Source organism: Muntiacus reevesi, chromosome 3 (genome assembly GCF_963930625.1).
Source record: "Muntiacus reevesi chromosome 3, mMunRee1.1, whole genome shotgun sequence".
Classification (NCBI taxonomy): Eukaryota; Metazoa; Chordata; class Mammalia; order Artiodactyla; family Cervidae; genus Muntiacus; species Muntiacus reevesi.
This window is the reverse complement of record NC_089251.1, coordinates 250,554,185-250,575,482: the sequence shown is the minus strand read 5'-3', so window position 1 is coordinate 250,575,482 and position 21,298 is coordinate 250,554,185. Positions and strand designations below refer to the sequence as shown.

At 32.3% G+C, this 21,298-nt stretch overlaps 1 protein-coding gene across 1 annotated transcript in view; it reads right to left on the bottom strand.

The window, feature by feature from the left end:
• AGPS (alkylglycerone phosphate synthase) overlaps positions 1-21,298 on the bottom strand; it is a 135,541-nt gene that overhangs the window by 35,283 nt on the left and 78,960 nt on the right. Inside the window, exons 11-14 of the mRNA XM_065931812.1 lie at positions 18,089-18,216; positions 7,464-7,515; positions 2,481-2,557; positions 469-581 (exon numbers count right to left, since the gene is read on the bottom strand). Coding sequence (XP_065787884.1) covers positions 469-581; positions 2,481-2,557; positions 7,464-7,515; positions 18,089-18,216 — 370 coding nt within the window. The remainder of the gene's footprint in view (positions 1-468; positions 582-2,480; positions 2,558-7,463; positions 7,516-18,088; positions 18,217-21,298) is intronic.

Sequence of the window (21,298 nt, the reverse complement as noted above, 5' to 3'; positions counted from 1 at the left end):
AAACAGACAGACAGAAACCACCCAATCATTATTCAGTTGGTTATAAATGTGAGATGTTTTCTGTTTCTTTATACTAGCACAAAACAGTAAGTGACAGGGGGTGGAGTATAGATAATTTATCAAACAGTTTTGATTAAACACAATTTCCTTTTAAAAACATATCATGTTTTATACATATACTATTACCACTAAATAGCAACATGACTGAGCTTTTTTCTACTTCACTGAGCACAACAATTATAAAATTATTATTAATGAGAAAATACAATAAAAGATTCACTATGTCATGTATATGATTAGAATAGTAAGAGCAAGATATCAATTGAGCTTCCTACAAACCAACACATTTTAAGTTGACTGTCATTTATGAACACAAATTTAATATTTAAAAGAGTACATTAACAATTGCTTGGAGATACCAGAATTTCAGTTTAACTTTCTCTTGACATTATGAACTTAAAGCCATACCCAAATTTTGCAGCAATGTCATACACTTGTTTTTCATGTTGAAGAACCTTCTCACGATCCCCCTCAAACAGTAATGTAGCGACACTTAGCTGATTTGGATCAAATCCTTTAAACTACAAAAGAATATTATTATTACTGATAAGTTTCAGCCTACAAAACAATAAATCAAAATACATTTTGCTCTTTTTTTCTTCTGATCTCAGCTCAAACATACCAGCTCTTTAAAATTTGAGCTCTGGAATTTTATACATCAATCAAAAAGAAAGCTTAATGTACCTATTTAGGTTATCACAATAGAACAGCACTATGGAAAACCGCTTCATTTCAAAGTATGCCAAGGTGTCATTTACAATGATATATTGGTAAGGAAATACAAGAAATAACTTGTAAGAATTATAACTGTACCAAAGACTCAAATAAAACTACCAAAATGATAGAACATAATAAAGTAGAATTTGTTGAGGATGTTTGGTGGTAGGGAAGTAAAAAACCAACGGCATCCTTAAATACCAGCAATAACTTCTTTGTAAGTAATATTTTCAAAGAAGATCTTACATCTTCAATTAAAAATACAAAATATCTAAGAATAATCTTAACAGGAAATACATAACTTTGTTAGGAAAACATGTCTAAAAAGGTGAGAGAAACATACATTCCCAAGCACATAAACTAAGTACTATAAATCAGTCAGTTCTTGCTCAAATTAATATACAAGTTGCTGCTGCTGCAATTTTAATAAAAATAACAATAAGCTTTCTAACATGAAGAGTTTCTAAAATTTTTCTAGTATTATGAACAGGTAGATAATGGTGATAACAAGGAAAATTCTGAAAAGTAAGAGGGAAAATTAGATCTACAAAATTAAATTCACTTAATTTTTCAAGAACAAAGACTCATTAAAAAGAATCTAATACATTAGAATGTAAGTATGTAATAAAATGTAAAATAAATGTAATGTATAAATAAAATGTAGAATAAAATGTAGAATGTAAGTATGTAATAAAATATCTTAGACATGGCAAATCAACATAAAAAAAGCAGGGATAGGTTAGTTAATGGTGTTATCACAACTAGTTAACAATCAGGTAAGCAGGAGATGAAGGTTAATTTAGTTATCTCATACCATAAAATTGAAATAAATTTAAACAGTAATAAAGATATTATTTCTTAAAACTCCTAATATAAAAATGTGAGAGAGAGAAGGAAATGGCCTTTATCATAGTTCTGGAGGAAGGCAGGTTTTTTCTAAGCTTAAGAGTCATTAAACAATCAAAGGAAAGACAAAAATTAGAAAATTTTGCACCAAAAAATAAAATGAAACCTTATTAAAAAGAAGTCATCTGACTGGAAAAACTACTTATAACATTTATGGAAAAGGCATCTAATAATTTCATTATTCAAAAGGCAAACAGCAAAGCATTAAATCATCCCCACCCTTAAACAAATAAAAACTCCACAAATCTACTACCTCCGGCAAAATAACCACATTCAACTAATTCACACACACAAAAATTATGTCTAGGAAATACAGGGAAATGGTCAGTTTCAAGAAATGCTGTTTCAAGAAATAGCAACTAAAATAAAGTACTATCTTCCCCTTGGATTTACTAAATTTAAAACAAACAAACAAAAAAATTCCACATGTAACAGCAAGGATGCAACCAAAAAATGTCACATGGGCATTGCCACTGTCAAAAGTTTTAAAAAACTGCTACTTTTATTTCACTTCTAGATATCTACCATTAAGGAAAAAATTCAAACTATAAAAAACACTGTATGCATAAAATATTCAATGCAATGTTATTTTCAGGAACTTCAAATCTGAGAAAGATTTTATATTTCCTGAAATTGAATGTGTAATTGAGTTGCTTGATTCAATATTTATTACAACATAAAAAATAACAATTATGAAATGCACACAGCAACATGGAGAAACATAACAGGTGTACGTAAGGAAGAGGATGCAAGAAACAAAATTAATCAATATCCTAAGCATTAAAAAAAACCCTTACCTTTGTAATATAAAACTTTTTTAATCCATCCAAAAATGATGTAAAAATAGAGGAAACCTGAGGTTTAAGCGCATAACCTAATAAGAAAAAAGTTCATATTTTAAATTAATAGTAAATTAATTTATCTATGTTTTTCATAACTACAAGAGGCTACTTTAACTTAGTATCCTAAAAGAAAGTGAACATTTTCATGACTTTAGGTTTTAAAATTTCCCTATGATATATATATATAACATTGGTACTAAGATCTACATCTTTTATCTTTGCTATTTCTTTCAAAAGTCACAAAGAACTTTTTGTTTACCAAACTCCTTCCTGGCTTTTTTAAAACTCAAATACTACATGTACTTAATACTACACATAGTTTATCTTTCAATGGTATAGTTTATACATAGTAAAATCACTTCATTAATTTTTATTTCATTAGGAACACCCAACAGTGGCTAGTACTACTTTTGGTTTTTTTAATCATGCAGAAACCATTCAGAACTATAACCAAATATGGAGACAATGCCAAGTTTAAGGTTGTTTCCTAATTAATTCTTAATTCATCCAGAATTCTTGCATATAACTAGTAATTGCTTCCTTAATTACACCCAGAGAGCTAAAATTCCCCCCAAAACATAAATGGTGTCTCAGAGTCTGTTAAATTAACATTGTTTGCCTCCGGATTGAGCTTAATGGAGTGAAAGTCTTTTACTGTTTTCTCATTGTTTTCAAAGTAGCAACTTCTTAACTCCGTGACAGTTACATTTGAGAGTCATGCATATGGCCTTGGTACTATGAGCTCAATTCAGAAAAATTTGGCATACCATTCACATAAAATTTTTATAAAGAATTTTAAAGCCTCTAGTAAATCTAAAATTATTTCCAATTAAAAAGTTTACTTTTAAAAAATGGCTTTAAGATTTTGGGATTTTGTTTATTTTTAAAGTGTGGATACCTTCTTTTAAAATAAGTGTAAACAACAAACTACCTTGTTTGAAGGAAAAAAGAGGGAGAGGTGGAGAAATATTTCTGGAGGAAAAACTATCACTTGCTATCTTTGTTTTCCCATTCATCTATTTTTTTAAAAGAGAATCTGAACTTGTAATACTTCTTACATTCTTATATATTATAAAAAGAATTTATATTACATAAAAGACCAAGTAACACAAGTCTTAGCCAGAAGCTAAGAATTATATATCAATGCTGTAACTGAACAAAGCAAAAAACAAAAAATGAAGGGCAGATTAGATACAGATCAACCTAGCAATCTTTTTGAGATACTGGATCACAAGAGGTTTGTTTGGGGATTTTGTTTTCTTTTATTGTAACCTACCAGAAATATTCTCTAGTATAACCAGCACTTTTAAAAGATACCATTTTTAGCATGCATAAAGTTAAAGATATCAACAAAATGTGTCCCAAGTGAAATTTATCCTACTTTAACAGCAATTGGAAATAAATATGTAAACATAAATGAGTGAGCATGTGTATCTCCTCCTCACAAAAGACTTCTGGTCCACATACCTTTACATAATGTATGAAGATTCCAAACGTTACTACTCTGATACAGAATAATCCTTACGGGTATATGCTCATCTTATCACACTGCTATTAAATGCGTAACTTCTATTCGTTAACACTACTGTGAATTAGTCCCATATATCTCTAACAATGAATTGACATGATAGCTTTGAAGCATAATTATTATAAAAGTGAAACTAACTTTTAAGTGGGTCAAGTATTACTATTAATTAACAGGATATTATCTTTTACTTAATTATTTTTGCCTATCAAATTAATTATATCCTAAATATATTCCAGCTATTTTATTTTATAGTAAACAAATGAACTAGTAGCTAAATTTACTAGCTGGACAGTTTTGATTAATGAATTCTGTTATTGTTACAGTGTTAATTAAATAGTTTTAAAGGATTCAATAAATCCCTGTTTCAAAGAAGTGCTCTAAAGCATTAGAAAAAGTCACGGGCTTTGGAGTCAGACAGATTTGGGTTCAACACTAGCTCTACCACATGTAACTTGTGGACTATACTCAAAATATTTAGCTTTTGAGTTGTTTATAAATTGGAAATACAGCTTTGAGGGATGGTTGTGTGCTACGGATAATGTGCTTAGTGAAAGTGAAAGTGTTAAGCCACTCAGTCATGTCTGACTTTTTATGACCCCATGGACTGTAGTCCATCAGGCTCCTCTGTCCATGGAATTCTCCAGGCAAGAATACTGGGGTAGGTTGCCATTCCCTTCTCTAGGGATCTTCCTGACTCAAGATTGACCCAGGGATCAAACCAGGGGTCGCCTGCATTGCGGGTAGATTCTTTACCATCTGAGCCACCAGAGAAGCCCTTGATAATGGCTTGCGTGTGTGCGTGCTAAGTCACTTCAACCATGTCCGACTCTGTGTGACCCTGTAGACTGCAGCCTGCCAGGCTCCTCTGTCCATGAGATTCTCCAGGCAAGAATATTGGAGTGGGTTGCCATTTCCTCCTCCAGGGGATCTTCCCAACCCAGGGATCGAACCTGCATCTTTACGTCTCCTACAATGGCTGGCAGGTTCTTTTCCAGCGAGTCACCAGGGAAGCCCCAATAATGTGCTTAGCACTACACTATATGCTAGTCAAGATATGTTTATCTTCTTTAGCTAATTTGATGATTAAGTCAATCAACATGTAAGTGCCTGTTACGTGATAGATATAGGACACATATAAATGAACAAGAAACAGCTCCTAAATGTGACAAAGGTTAATTCACAGGGAAAATTTGTAGATCATTTCAATGTACTCAATGATATGTATCATTTCAATATACTGAAAACAAATTATTTCAATATATTAAGAGTCGTGTCAGGAGAAGGGGTGATAATAAAAATATTAACAATTAATAGTAAGGTTTGTGTTCTGTTAACAACCAATATGGTACAGACATTGACCAGTCAGCCATATGGCTGGTATAAGGTCTTGGACATCTCTTGCTGTGCTAAGAGTTTTTCTTTAATTGATTGATCATGAATCCATGGCAAGATGATATATATAGGTGGGAAGGCTTCAGTGAATACTGAGAAATCGGCAAGGTTACAGACAGCAAAGACACAGTATCAAATCTGTATTGGTGGCCAAGTAAAGGGCAGCGGGAGAGGAGACACAGTGGACTAGAGAGGGTAGAGCCAATCTGAGAGTAGGCTCCCAGGTACAGTTAGAGAATGTGCAACAGGGATGGTAGACGGCCAGAAGGGTCTTTTCTTTGAAACTGCTTAAAAATTGTTATAGGTCCCAGTTATAAATAAAATCTGACCACATAATTAATTTTACTAAGGTCAATGTCCAAGACAGTTTACTACAAAGCTAGCATATAAATGGATAATATAGTTTTATCAATCAGACAGACACATGGTTCTCTTAATACCTAGGATTCCAAATGCAAGCCAGACACATAGGTGGCTTAGTTTTCATTTAATTATTATATTAAATTTCATCATTTATAGGACACATTTATCTCAAACTTTTATCAGTAGTACAGTTATTATGAAAGAAATTTACTTAAAGAAAGCTGTGACTTAGGGAAGGGGACATACGTATACCTATGGCTGATTCATGTTGATACATGGCAGAACCAACACAATATTAAGCAATTATCCTCCAATTTAAAGAAAAAAAAATGAAAGCTGTGACTTATAATTTTAAAACAAACATTTTATATTTTATCAATCTGAATTCCTTAGTTCAGTTTCTATATAATTACAATAATCATTCTTCCCTAAATAAAAATTTAAGCTACCCTTAGACCAAACAAAAGAATGCCTAACAGTCTCTAGTAATTATTATTGAGCAACTGTTATGGGACTATTCTGAGGGTACTTAAATTCGATAAACTTAAATCCCAAACTAAATTTCATAAATAAATACATTTTATAAACTAAATTAGATAAAAAAATAAATTTCAGCATATAGAAAAACTCAAAAGCAATAAAACTAAAATTGTTAAGATGATAAATTGTGTTAGAAAGTTTAAGACTTCAAGCAAAATAGGATAAAAGAGAAACATGTTAACTGTTACTGAATTCTCCACCCAAATATTCCATGGGCACCTTAAACACAACTCATTGTAAAGTCTTTTCCCCAAAATCATCATTTCTTCTTCTAGACTACTATTCAATGCATCCAATTAATCAATCAATCAGATACCAGGAGTTGCCCTAAATGCTTCCCTTTATTTAACATTCCACATCCAGTTGGCAAACTGTTCTTTGGAAAATCTATTTCTTACTCTCCATCTCCATTGCTACTGCCTTAAACAAGGCCCAGCCCTCAATATTTGCCTCTTTAAACCTTTAAACTCCTCCTCCACGCTTGCACCATTCTAATCCATTCTGCATAATGCTAACAGAATGAGCTTTCTAAGATGTAAAGCTGATTTATTCTATTCCCTCTACAAAGATATCCCTCTGTGGACAAGAGAAAACCCAAATCCATCCTGCAAAGCCCTAGTCTACCCATTCAGCTTCATTTCCTGTAACCACGCTCACATTAGCCTCTTTTGAGTCACAAAGAATGACCTGAAGTTCAGCACTGAGGTTTATGATATCATATTTTTAGTTGACAAGTGAACAAAAATTTGTAAGAAAGAAGAGGTCTCAGGCAAACTTCTACTCACCTTTTAAGATTTAGTTTTAAGCATGACTCCTTCAAGAAGGCTTTCCCCACTCTCTGCCCAAATCTTATGTAAAATCAAGTAGGATCAACCTACTTCATTTGCACCCCAGGGTATTCAGTGCAGTCTTCTTTTATATCATCTCTGATACTCCTGCACTTATTCATTTATATAATTATCTGTCCTCATTAGACTGAGAGCTTCCTGAAGGCTAGGAGCTATGACATTTATTTTTCCAGCTCTGCACTCAGTCTTCTTTCTGGCACATAACTGGTATTTCATAAATTTTTGTGGCTTAGTGAGCAGATTTTAAGAGCACCATTCCTTACTTACCAAACTGAAACTGCTGGTTGTCCATTAGGCGAATAGATGCAGGAGCACATCTCTGTTTTAAAAAGAAAAAAATGTGATACAAAGTTAATACGGTAAAGAACCTAAACAGTTAGAAAATGAAGGTCACCTTTCTGTATTTGAGATTAAGAGCTTAATTCCTAAGGAGACATGGGAATAAAATCTTAACTTTTTATATAATTTTATGACAACAAATAAAAACATCAAATGCTTCTATAAAACATGTGGAGAGGAGAAATCTATGTATATAATGCATACATACATACATATGTTGCCAGATCTTGATTTGCAACAACATCTGCTAAATGCTGAGCAAAGACCTGTGAAAATAGTTATACCTAACAGAAGTATTAGACTTCAGAGTAGATTATTTTAAAACAAAGTAGAAAATTTATAAAACTAAAATCAAGCCTAGAGTATTATGCCATTTATGAACTATAATGTGTCGTTAGACTCGTATACTCTGTTAAAATGAGGAAGATGGTAGTGTTTATGTGAGGCAAACCACTTTAAAAATTTAACCGTGATGTCTTCACAGATAACTCTAGGACTTGTTTCTATTCATTTTAAATAGAAAAACAATCAATGTCCAGAATTCTTTCAAGGTTACCTGGATGAAAACAGCAACAAAATCTGAAGCATAATATTATGTATCTAAGATATCTACACTAGTGTTATGTTAATCTAGACACACAGTGAAAGCTGCAGGGAAGAAAAATGACAAAAGGAAATATTCATATTAATTCTGTGATGCTACGCTACCATACAAACACTAACAGGATTTAAATCAGCTACAGTTTTCCCACAGAATTAAAGTGAGTTTCACTCTAAACATGATTTTTATATTCTATGCAACTTTTTAATATGGTTAAACTTCCACCAAGAAGCTGATTTCAGGGACTTCCCTGGTAGTCCACTGGCTAAGACTCAATGCTCCCAATGCCTAGGGCCTGGGTTCGATCCCTGGTCAGGGAACTAGATCCTGCATGCCACATCTAAGACCCAGTGCAGACAAACAAATAGATACAAGTAAATAAAAATTTTAAAAATGAAGCTGCTTTCAGACCACAAAATTTTGACTGACAATTTAAACATTTATCTCCTGAATAACATTTATCAATAAAATTTGTATTAACACAATGTTAAAATTTATGAGAATCATTCGAAAGAACAAAACTTTTATACCTTAACTGTGTTGTAACATATTTGCTATTATGTGCTTTTAACTGAACGAATACTTAATTTTATAAAACCGTTCATAATATTTATTTTATTTTACCCAACAAAATGATAAGATTCTTATTTTGGACATTGAATAATTTATTTGGACTTCCCTGGTGGCTCAGATGGTGAAGAATCCACCTACCAATGCATGAAACTTCCCCTATGGCTCAAGCAGTAAAGAATTTGCCAGCAATGCAGGAAAAACAGGAGATGCAGGTTCGATCCCTGGGTTGGGAAGATCTCCTGGAGGAAGAAATGGCAACCAACTCCAGTATTCTTGCCTGGAAAATCCAATGGACTGAGGAGCCTGGAAATCTACAGCCCATGGGTCGCAAAGAGTTGGACACGACTGAGCATGCACGCACATATAATTTATTTACTCATCCTTGATAGTAAAGGGATAATACAATCTATATTTTTAAAAAGTCACTGCCAAATCTAACGAACAATACCAGGTAATTTTATATACTTGCATAACAATAACTTATTGCCTTACATTTTATAGAATCCTATTGTGTACCAGCCACTTTCATGTCTTTATTTGATATAAGGAACAAAGAAACAACCTTGTCAAAGCAGCAGAACTTGTATTACCCCCATTTTACAGATGAGAACACAAGAACCACAGCGATTAAAGACTTGCCTGAGGTCAGATGATTGTAGAACAGAAATGGAGAACTAGGACCAAGATATTCTGACTGCTAGATGAATAATATTTCAAATAAACTACATAGCCTCAAAAAATAAAAAATCACAGGTACACATACTTTCACACACAGAGCTTTAAAGTCATATTTGAAACAAAACTTACATGAAAACCTATTTATTTGCTAATTTGCAGTGTTATTAAAAGGATAATGTTTATAAAATAAAATAAAAATCTACAATCTGAATACTTTCAAATCTTGGTATAAAGGTATCTTTGTTTTTCTTTTATTTTTATTAATTGGAGGCTAATTACTTTACAATATTGTAAGGTATCTTTGTAGTTGAGATAATGCTTCTAAAAACATTACCAGTTCCAAACTACTGAAGGAAAATCAATTTTCCTAAAATGTTTTTATTAAAATAGGCACATCAACTTTGAATAAAACACACAAAGCCTGAGGAGATAAAATTTCTTTCCTTCATAGAAGAAAGAGAATATCATTTAACATACATATTTATACGTTTGGGCTTAAGTACACTAGTAAGTAAAATGTAAAAAAGAATTCAGTTTTATCAGAAAAAAAAACTTTTAAATTCCTACCAATGACCTGTAAGTTCTACCTCTTACTGCCACCCAGATTCTATTCCACCTATATCTATAGCAGGTGTTATTAATGAAAACATCCCACATAGGTACACATATATCAGAAAATGAAAAAAAGTATTAATATATTACATTTATAGTAAACTTCAAATGGAATTCAATCTCAAACAACTAAAATATGATATGTAGGCCTTGATGAAATCTTTGTTTGAAAAGACTAACCACAAACTGCATTTTGGGACAACTGGAATAATTAATTATAGAATTAATACTAGATGGGATTAAGAAATTACTGCTGGACTCACAGATAATAGAGAACAAATTAGTGGTTATCAGCTGGGAGGAGGTAAAACAGAGGTGGAGAAGTGGGAGGTACAAACTACTGGGTAAGATAGGTTCAAGGATGCATTGTATAACATGGGAAATATAGCCAATGCTTTGTAATAGCTATAATGGAAAGTAATCTTTAAAAATTATATAGAAATTTAAAAATTAAAAAATACAAGGAAAAAATTACTGCTGATTTCTTAGACACGACAAAAGAACACCTTTATTTTCAGAAGATGTATGCTAAAGTGTTTAGAAGCCAAATGTCACAATGCAACTTAATTTCAAATGGTCAGGGAAAAATACACAAGTATATAAAACAGAGCAAAAAGCTAGCAATTTTGCATATATTAGATGAATATACAGGCGATCACTGTACTGTTCTTTCAAAGTTTCTGTATGCTTAAAATTTTCAAATTAAAAAGTTGAAAAAAATAGTAGGAAACTTGCTTCAGGGTACTTGCTACATACAGCAACTGATACTCAATTACACTAAGGTGAAGTCGCTCAGTTGTGCCAACTCTTTACGACCCCATGGACTGTAGCCCACCAGGCTCCTCCATCCATGGAATTTTCTAGGCAGGAGTACTGGAGTGGGTTGCCATTTCCGATCATGATTTTAACTTGACAGCTGAGTCATATAAACTAGCCAGTCATCCACTGTTCCTATTCATACTGAAGCAACGTGAATGGTTATAGACTAATACTATCCAAAAGAATAAAAAGCTCTTTAAAGAAAGCTTTTTGAATCTAGATGAGAAATACTAAATTCACTTTCAACACTGTGTTTTTTTTAATTATCAAAATCAAACCAATAGCTTTATTAAATCTCATGTTTTAACAGTGGCACATTTTTTAAAAAGTCAGTGAATAGAGTTTTAGTTTTTCAGTTATTGTTACAAGTAAATTCTCATAAGCAAAGACTACTCAGATTAAAACATAGCAAGACTACTTTAGATTCTCTGGCAATTGATAATGTGTAAATCACTCACTGTCCAGCATTCTAAAACTACAGGAGAAAAAGTTTCTTATAATTTTAAATCAAAACATTTAAAATCATGACATCCTAATTAAATAGGAGTCCCTGTAATCAAAAGAGCAAAACAGTATTACTATTCTTAAAGAACAACATGCAAGCTGAGTTACTGTATCTATAGTTAAGACTGGATTATGTTTCAATTGCTATACAACTACTTTGGTAAGTTAAGAAAAACTCAAAACATCTGCTTTAAAAGTTAAAGACATCATAAGTTCTGAGAATTTGAGCTCTAAGTTCACACTCAAGCTATTCAATTACACTCTGCTAGAATATTCCATATACGAGGAAAGAAGAAAAGGGGTCCTTGAGTTAAAGTGACCCCTGGTGGTAGGTGATCAGAACTAACCTGAGAGGGAATATTTTCACCAAGTAACTTGAATGATGGGTTAATGATACATTCAGGGCATTTAAGGAACACTCAAACAAAAACTGTTTACTTGAAGTGGAGTTAATGAAATAACTGATTTCATGTTTATTATGATAAACGCACTCTGACTAAAATCTCTCATGACACCTGTTGCTGCTGTCCAGTCATTAAGTCGTGTTCGACCCTTTTTGACCCCACAGACTGCAGCATGCTAGGCTTCCCTGTCCTTCACCATCTCCCGGAGTTTGCACAAACTCATGTCTATGACACCTGATCTGTACTTTATACTTAGTAAATAGTCTAAAAAGATACAAGAAACCCAGTATGGACTAACAAAGAAATATCAATATCTTTGTTGTATCTAAGCAAAGAAGAAATAAATAACCTGACTTCAAAGCATGGGTATAAGATTGACTAAATTCAATTGCTGGCAACTTCTTCCCTTTAATGCTACAGCCAGGAATTTACTTGAATATATAACTTGAAAAATAAAAAAAAACCACCACTCTAATCTTATTTAACAGAATTCCAGACAACTTAAAAAAGCAACCTCTTTCTCAGTCTAACCATTTTTTTCTGAAAAATAGTCCCTATAAGAAATGAATCAAAAGTTTTCTGCATATTTTGTTTTCATAAGGAACTAAGTCCTATTTCTTCCTTATCACAGGGGAAAACAGAACTTGCACTTCAGATGAGACATTCTGTTAGAAGAGGTATCTTAGTTTACTAGTTACCAGCTAAAGAAACTCAGTATTAACATGTTTCATTTGTCTACATGATTTCTTAAAACTTCATAAACTATAAAATAAAGCACTGGTATCTGGGTTAAAAAATGAATCCTTTGAACTGAAACAGTTTTTTCCTCGAAGGAGTAAATCAAATGTTCAGTATGAACTCTAGAATGGCCCAAGTTCCTGAGCCTTAAAACTATTCTGGAGATAGTCTACTAATCCACACTATATCAGAAGTTAATGCTTCAATACCAAACCCCTTGGACACAGCTATAGAAAAATTTAAGCACAGAAAATTTTATCAAATATAGAAAATTTTACCTTTGGTGACAATTACAAGACAGGAACTATGTCTGTTTAATTTACATAATATCAACTGTACTGTGTTAGATATAAAGTTAAAAGCATACTCTCTCACAGAAAAATTCACAATAAAATAATAAATATTAATTCAAATAATATATTGGGAAGATAGAATTGCCTGGAGTAGATTGCCTGGAGAAGGAAACGGCAATCTACTCCAGTATTCTTGCCTGGACAGAAGAGCCTGGCGGGCTACAGTCTATGGGTCACATAGTCGGATATGACTAAAGTGCCTTCGTATGCACATAATCAATACATTAATTTTTATAAGTTCAAACAAGGATATATAAAGAAGAGAATTCTCTTAAATACAAATTCCTAGGTATAAAAGCTTAAAATGTAGACAAAATTATTTCTTCCTCTGACTAATTTATCAGAATCAACACCACAGATGAAACCATGCAATATTTAAGGCTACTGGTAAACTGGTTAGTCCTGCTGGAAATTATATACAGGCTTACAGCTAGGAGTCTACACTGTAAACAAGAACTCTTTTAACAAGAGAATTATCTCTTGGTTTTAAAGAATGAAACAAATACATAATGCAAGATAGATATTTCCTTCCACTTAATTAAGGGAAAGGACAAAAGTTTATGCCAAACAGTCTCCTAGTGGTAACTTTACATTTGCAGTTTAGCAACAGTGTAGTGATTACAGCATGTCTCATAACTATCCTCAAATTTGATACATTTTGCTGGATCACACAGTAAAGACTCCAGTTAACCAAGCATTTTGCTAGGTTATTCTCTCTGCTTCAGAAGGACAAAAACATGACATAAAAAAAAAAAAAGATTTAAAATAACAATCCCATTTTCTTTTTGTAACTATCTTCCAAGAATTATCACTGAATATAAATAAGCTTTAAATGTTTTACAATGTTAAGTGCTGAACCTAACTCCTTTCAATTTATTTGAACCCCTATAGGATAAATCAAGTTGAAAACAGAACAATTCAGAATTTAACAGTCTGAAGTGTTAGAAATGAATGATGTGTATCTTATGAAATTACGGTATAAATTCACTAGAAAAAAATGCTATCAGTTTAAAACTGTTTAAAATAAAAGTGATGGTAGGTAGAAAACACCACTCATCCTCAAAAGAAAAAAAAGGCTGCCTTTTAATCTATAATTCTAAAAACCTAGTTCTGATACTGAGAAATACAGTTTTCAGAGGAATTCATACTAAGCCATGCACACATACCCAATGTTCCCTCCTAATTAAACAAACCAGTCCTCTCTCAGTATCATGAGGTATGCTTAAGTTTCTATAGGCAGAGGGTGGTGGGGGAAGATCCCAAACTTCAAAAACTGCTTTTGAACTTGTTTCAACACTCAGTGTTCCCTTCATATCTTGTAAAAAGATACTTGTCATTTTAAAACAAAACAGAAAAATATCACACGACACTAATATTCTGATTAAAAAACACAACTTTCCCCCCTTGAGAGGCTACTGTAGGAAATCTACTCTCTGAGAAAATCGTAAAAGCCATTAACCATCTACTGAGAAAAGCTGGAGATTCCACTGGACTGCCACTTATGAGGCAGCATCACATTAATCTCACACTAAATCTTCCTTTCTAGCTCCTCACAAGGCACTGAAGTACTGCAAGAGGGCAATTCCTCCCATGGACAGATATCAGATAAGCAACCTTAATAGAATCCTGCTGCTGCCAGTATAAAGTTGCTTAACTCATTTCCTTCAGTAAGAATAGTGATAAAAAATATACACAGAACCCACTTTGCTATTTGTGAACAATCATGTCCACTCCTTTCTAAAAGATACTCATCCAAAATACAGTTTCCCATTTCAAATCCAACTTAAGTCTGCAAACAGTACAAAAATGGAAACAGTATGAAATGACAGTGAGGAATTACAAGCAACCAACTCATTATTCAATCAAGAATTTGGCACAACCGTAAATCATGTAGCATCTATTTTAATGGATCTTAGTTCTCTTGCTATCAACTGAACTTCCCAATCACAAATTGAACGACTAGTGCCAAAACCTGATAATTATCTCACTTTTTCTGTGTGAAAATAACTGTTACAAAGCAGGGCAGCATACAGTACTATTCTTGACACATGCAGTTTGGATACTCTATAAACTAATATAAAATGTGTGTAAACCATAATACATTTACTCATTTCCAGGAAAGGCAGATAGATATTAATGTCCCTCTATATGTGCAGTATAACAAGAATAAAAATGTTTCCCCAAATAGTGAAATATCTCCAAATCCCATTGACTACTCTTGGCCACTGTTTCTTTCATAAGAGCAATATTTGAGAATGAAATATCTATCTAGGCTTTTCAATCAGTTTTTTCAGTTTTTTTTTCAATCAGTTTCAAGGAAGGCAAGCTTTCCAGTTACATACTATTTTTGTCTCTAAAAATTGTCTATTACTAATTATACAGAACAAAATTATTAAAACTTTAGAGTGGAAAGAATATTTCAATCAACCATCACCTTTATTTATATCAAGACAGATATATGCACATATATCCAATATAGTTTTCTGTAGTGAATTTAGATTATGGTCATACTGTGAATATCCAAGCAATTTTTTTTTTTAAAAAAAGAGCAATTTTTATTGACTTACTCAATGATGAAGAAAAACCTCACCACCTGCCTTTTATTAGCACAAGTGGCTCTTATCTGTTACTTTCTATCAGGAGCATATTAAATTGTAACAAAAACTGCATCAAATTGTACCAACTATTTATGTTTAATTAACTTCCAATTTTAGTGAAATTAGAAATTCAGGATTTTGACAAATTTGTACACCATTTCTCATTAATGAAACCTAAGACAGAATTACATTTGAGTATTTGTAATATGGAAAAGCAATAGAGGACTCAAGCATAACATATGTCTACTTCTATCCCAAAGATCATACAACAACACTTCAAGTCTATTAAATCTGTGTTCTGCAGAGAGGAGACACTGTGAGGGGTGGAGCTGGCCAACACAGGCGGAGTGCAACCTCATTAAAATCTTTTATTGAAAATACAAACAAACGCGACTAGTTTCACAAGTTCTATAATTATTTTTAAAAATCTAATTTGGAATTCATAGTTATTTTACCAGAAAAAAATGGAGGCAACAGGCAACAACAGTCAGTTAAAAACGTATCACTGAAAATCTGAATTAGAGAGACAATATATACTGTATCTTTAATAGTAAAGCTCTTCTTCAAGGGGATATAGTCAAGCCTGACTAAGATAAAAAGTAAACATAAATAAAAGTGCTTAATACAAAGAATAAACTACAGTACAAACTAAAAATATTAGAATAAAAAAACTCACTAAGGAAGATGTGAAGTTAATCAGAAAATATAATCTATTTATGGAAAACATTTTATTTTGATTTTAAATGGTGAATTTATGGTTATTTTCTTTAAAATAAAGAAAAACAAAAAACCCTAGTTTCCCATTCTTCTAGGTATGAAATCACAAGCAAAAAAACTATAAGGCTCTTCAAGTACTTCTTTTGCTTCTTAACACCTGGGGTATCTTAAATTTAAAGATGGCCTTGGCCTTTAAGTGATGGAAGGTTTCAGCAACAAGTTACCAGAATAGAGAACTTGACTGCTCAGTGCTCAAATATTTATTCTTAAACTTATTTCCACTCCTCCCCTCGATAATCCCACTTATAATAAATATTATTGCCATCTCATTATTTTAGTAAACATAGCATAATACTTATATATTTTAGCTCTCTAACCATAACATAATATCCTTGAAGTCAGAATCAATTAGAAGCTCTTATGTAAGCATTTCAGCAACATTCACCTCTGTGTTAACACCACCAAAGTAACCTGCTACAAGTTCAAGAATGTTCACTCCAGGACTACACATACTTCTTTTAAAACTCTCCCTTCACCTAAGGGTAAGACAACCAAGATTAAGGGGCCTATGGCTAAATCAATGAGAGAAGAAGCAATCCAATGACAAGCAACTGAAGATACCTGGGATTATAAAAATTACCCTTGTCAACTGTTAGATTAGGTGATCATACAGTTGGACTTTTTAAAGTGGGAAACTCTAAGAATGACTATCTCAGAAGGCAAGATTGAGTGAATGGAAAAAGAACACTAGCAATGGTAAATATATAGGGAAATATAACATTTTTTTAACTTATTTTATTTCTTTAAAACATTAATAGTAGTTTGGTTCTCTTGGGATGATAGGAAGGTAAGGCCCAGTACCTAATGAAGTACATAATGAATATGGAGCACTTGCCAGATACCATTTCTTTACCTCATCAGATCCTCCCTCCATCCTATTCTGGATACCAGGAAGCTGACCTATATATATGGTTCACATAAGAGAGCTCCCTTGCACTCAAAATTCAAGTGGGTATAGCTGATGGGAAGTATTAAAGAAATTCTGTGGGTTCAGAGAAAGCAAGAAGAGGTTGGACCTTCTCCCTGCTGGGAAATATTGAAATAAAATTTTTCATTATAGCTCAAACCATTAACCAAATATCTAAAGAAATGCAAGAATTTCAAAAATGATACACACAACTAAACACAGAAATAAAATTACTATTCACATGGTTAGGTCCGAGGAGAAACATACTCTGTATTACCCTCAATTTTTGGAGGTCTTGTGAGCTAAACAAGACCAAAAAAAAAAAAAAAAAAAGAAATAAAATTACTTGGCATCATTTACTCTTTTTAAAACCCTTGACAATATATTCCTTTTTTCAAAAAAGGAGAAAGTGGGAATTCTTCTTAGCTTATATCTAAATATGGTATATTCCTATATACTATACTATATTATGGTACTTAATTTAAGATACAGCTTAGGTAATATTATAAACAAGTAAGGCCTAGTAGCAGTACATTCTAAGAACCGATGAAGTTTGATTACTTATATTTAATTTCTATATCTTGGGGCCATTGACATTCAGCCATTTAATTTCAATAAATATCTTAATTTAAGAAAAATGCAACATTACTTCAATTAATCACAAAATAACTTACCCAAAAATAACCTGAGAAAACATTCAATAAAAGGCAGAATCCTTTGAAGCCGTCAACACAGGTACATATCTTACCTTGGCTTAAAATCAAATAGCATTCTTTAAATCAAGAAATAGGTATATAATTACTGAAAGAAATAGCAACTGAACTGAAAGGAATGATTTTACAACATTACCTTTCCATACAGAACTGGGTAAAAAACCACAAATATAACACAACTAAATATGAAGATTATATGTGACATATCAAAATCAATTATGCAATAGAATTTTTAAAATATAAATATATATGGGTGGGGTTTCGTTTTTGTTTTTACCTGTTTTGCAATTTCTCTTAAACAGGCTACTCCTTGTTCAAAATTAGGGAAAGCTACTGAGCCATACTTTTGGTATTCAGGAACTGGTCTGATTTTTATTGTAGCTTCTGTTATCACACCAAGAGTTCCTGAAAAAGAAGGGGGAATATCCAATATATCACATGACAATTTTCTAAATCATATTTAAAATTATTTTATCTATTTATTCTAATAATTTATTCTATTACTCGTATTTAAATCTATTTAATCTATTCTATGTGGGGAAAAATGGCTACTCAAGTCTTCCTAGAAAAACAACTAAGCAAATTTTATAATTTCTTAAAAGAGGTCTCTGGAATACATTTTTCTTAGTTATGTATAAATATTTTAAAACATTTTAAGGTAATCTTTCTCCAAGAAGGTTAATTTTAAATAGTTTTTAAAGTATAACAACCTGTTAAAATTTTTTAAAAAAATCTTAAAAGCCAACAGGTTTGCATAGCTCATATGCATTCAAACAAAGGTATATTGTGATATTTGAGCCTATTTTTATTATGACAATGTACTGGGGCAAAAAGAACCTAATTTTCTATGAGAATTTAAGATGACATTTTCTATGTCATTTAAGATGACAGAAGGAATTAGACTATCACTTTGCCTTTTTTTCCTAAGAATTCATAGAAAGAAAAGACTAAGACAGTATTCAGATGTCCTAAAAAGAAACAAACAAAAACCACAAATATTTCAGAGACAAAAGAGTTATCAGTTATCATAAACAGCTAGCACAAGAGGATCATTAATGAAACAGATGTCCTTTTCTTTATCATACAGAGGAGTGGAGGACAAATCAGAGAGGAAAAAAATAAGTTTAAATGTAAACGAATATGATTTAAACATCTATGCTAAAATATTTGAAGAACCATGGTTAAAAATAATGTATTGAAAAAGCCAAGCTTTTCAAATCAGTGCTTTCTAATGTACAAATGATATAAATTATTCCTAATAATATTAAGTAAATTTTCTGAGACTCATGAAACAAAGAACAAAAGGGTAATCTGAAGTTGTAGAACTTAATTATAACACTAGAAATGTTAAAAAATCACAAAAAACAATAAATTTATAATATATCTAAAATATCAATACATAATACAAGATTAAAAACTACTATGAATCCACAAAAAGTAAGCTATATTATACCACATTATGCTTGTCACACATACAAATGATTTCCTACTCAGCAAATACAAACCTATTTTGATTTGTAAATCACGACAGCTCTGCAAGATTGGCCTGTTTAATACCTGAATTAAAAATAGATATGATCTCACTTTTATGTGGAATCTAATAAAAATAATCAATAAACATACAGCAAACTTATAGAAAAAGACATCAGATTTGTGGTTACCGAGGGCAGGGGAAGGAAAAATTGAAGTGGTCAAAAGGTATAAGTTCCAGTTATAAGATAAATAAGTATCAGGGATGTAAAGTACAACAAAAGGACCACAATTAACACTGCTGCATGATATACAGGAAAGTTGTTAAGAAAGTACATCCTCAGAGTTATCACAAGGACAAGTTTTTTTTCCTTTTCATATTATCTACATGAGAAGATGGATGTTAACTAAACCTACTGTGGTAATCATTTCACACTACATGTAAATCAAACCATCATGCTGTACACTTTAAACTTATACAGTGATACATGTCAATTATTGTTCAGTAAAACCAGGGGGAACAGTGGGAAGAACCTCTTCCAAGTACAGAAAAAAATCTCAAACACTAACCCTAGGAACTATCCCTTCTAAGGGATACATTTTAAATGGGTAAATTTTGTAAAATTTAAACAGGTAAAGTATGTAAATTCTATCTCAGTAAAACAAAGGAAACTTCAGTTACCTTTTTAAACAAGGAACCATACATTTTACAAATAGGGTTACTTTTAAATAGATATCTTAGACCATAGAAAGAATCTAAAAGAACTTCTAAACCTATGCCAGAATGGAGGCAAGAGGCTGACAGGCAGATTATTAGTACTATGCTGTCTCCTCACCCAGCAACACAGAATTATTTATTACATCTATTCTTTCTTACGAAGACAAGTAGTATTACTTTAACTTTTAAAGTTGCTAATTTTCTACCACTATTCTGACACCATTCCTAAGCTTATTTGTAATTCTTTCTACTCTTTCCAACTTTTAGAAGTTCTTGGTAGTCTTAAAATTAATACCTCATGTTGAAACTTATTTCTACAAATAAACTGAAATTTTTCAGACATAAGCTCCTAAAGACATGAATCGTCTTTTCTATTTACTCTAACCTATCCACAGACTACATAAAACTTCAATACTTGCTCAAACTCAAAAGTGACCAGGTTAAAATTCATTAAGGAAAAGGTCAGTATAAGCCTTGATTTCAGACAGGTAAATTTCTCCATTTAAAACTAAAGTTGAAACTCCCAACTTTTTATAAAATATTTCTTTACATTTCAGAAATAAATCTCTTTGAAAATAATAAATTACTGCATATGATATAATCTAAATATAATCCAAAGGAAAAATTCAAACCATTTAAAAGCCAATCAATAAGGATCTGCTTAAATAGAACAGAGTACATTCCAGGAATGGTGTATCAGGTAGCTGATGAAAAGAATGCTGCTGCTGCTGCTGCTAAGTCGCTTCAGTCGTGTCCGACTCTGTGCGACCCCATAGACAGCCCACCAGGCTCCTCCATCCCTGGGGTTCTCCAGGCAAGAACACTGGAGTGGGTTGCCATTTCCTTCTCCAATGCAGGAAAGTGAAAAGTGAAAGTGGAGTCGCTCAGTCGTGTCCGACTCTTAGCGACCCCATGGACTGCAGCCTAGCAGGCTCCTCCATCCATGGGATTTTCCAGGCAAGGGTACTGGAGTGGGGTGCCAGTGCCTTCTCCGAATGAAAAGAACGAAGTGCTTCTAAATGTGATGGTTTGGAGTGAGCTCTACAAAATTCAGCACAAAACAAAGAGTAGTAAACTCCCATTTGTGCTTTTAAAAACATATATATACATGCTTATATAGAGCAAAAGTGTTTACTCTGGGCAAGGGAGATGCCTAAAAGACAAGGATAGAAGACTGATTTTTCCCTATACACCATTTAGTACCTTTTGAATTTTGTACATATCTTAACTGTGTACATGTAATTACTTGCTCAAAAAGTTTACACACATACATATAAAACATTAGCAAACTCTCTTTAA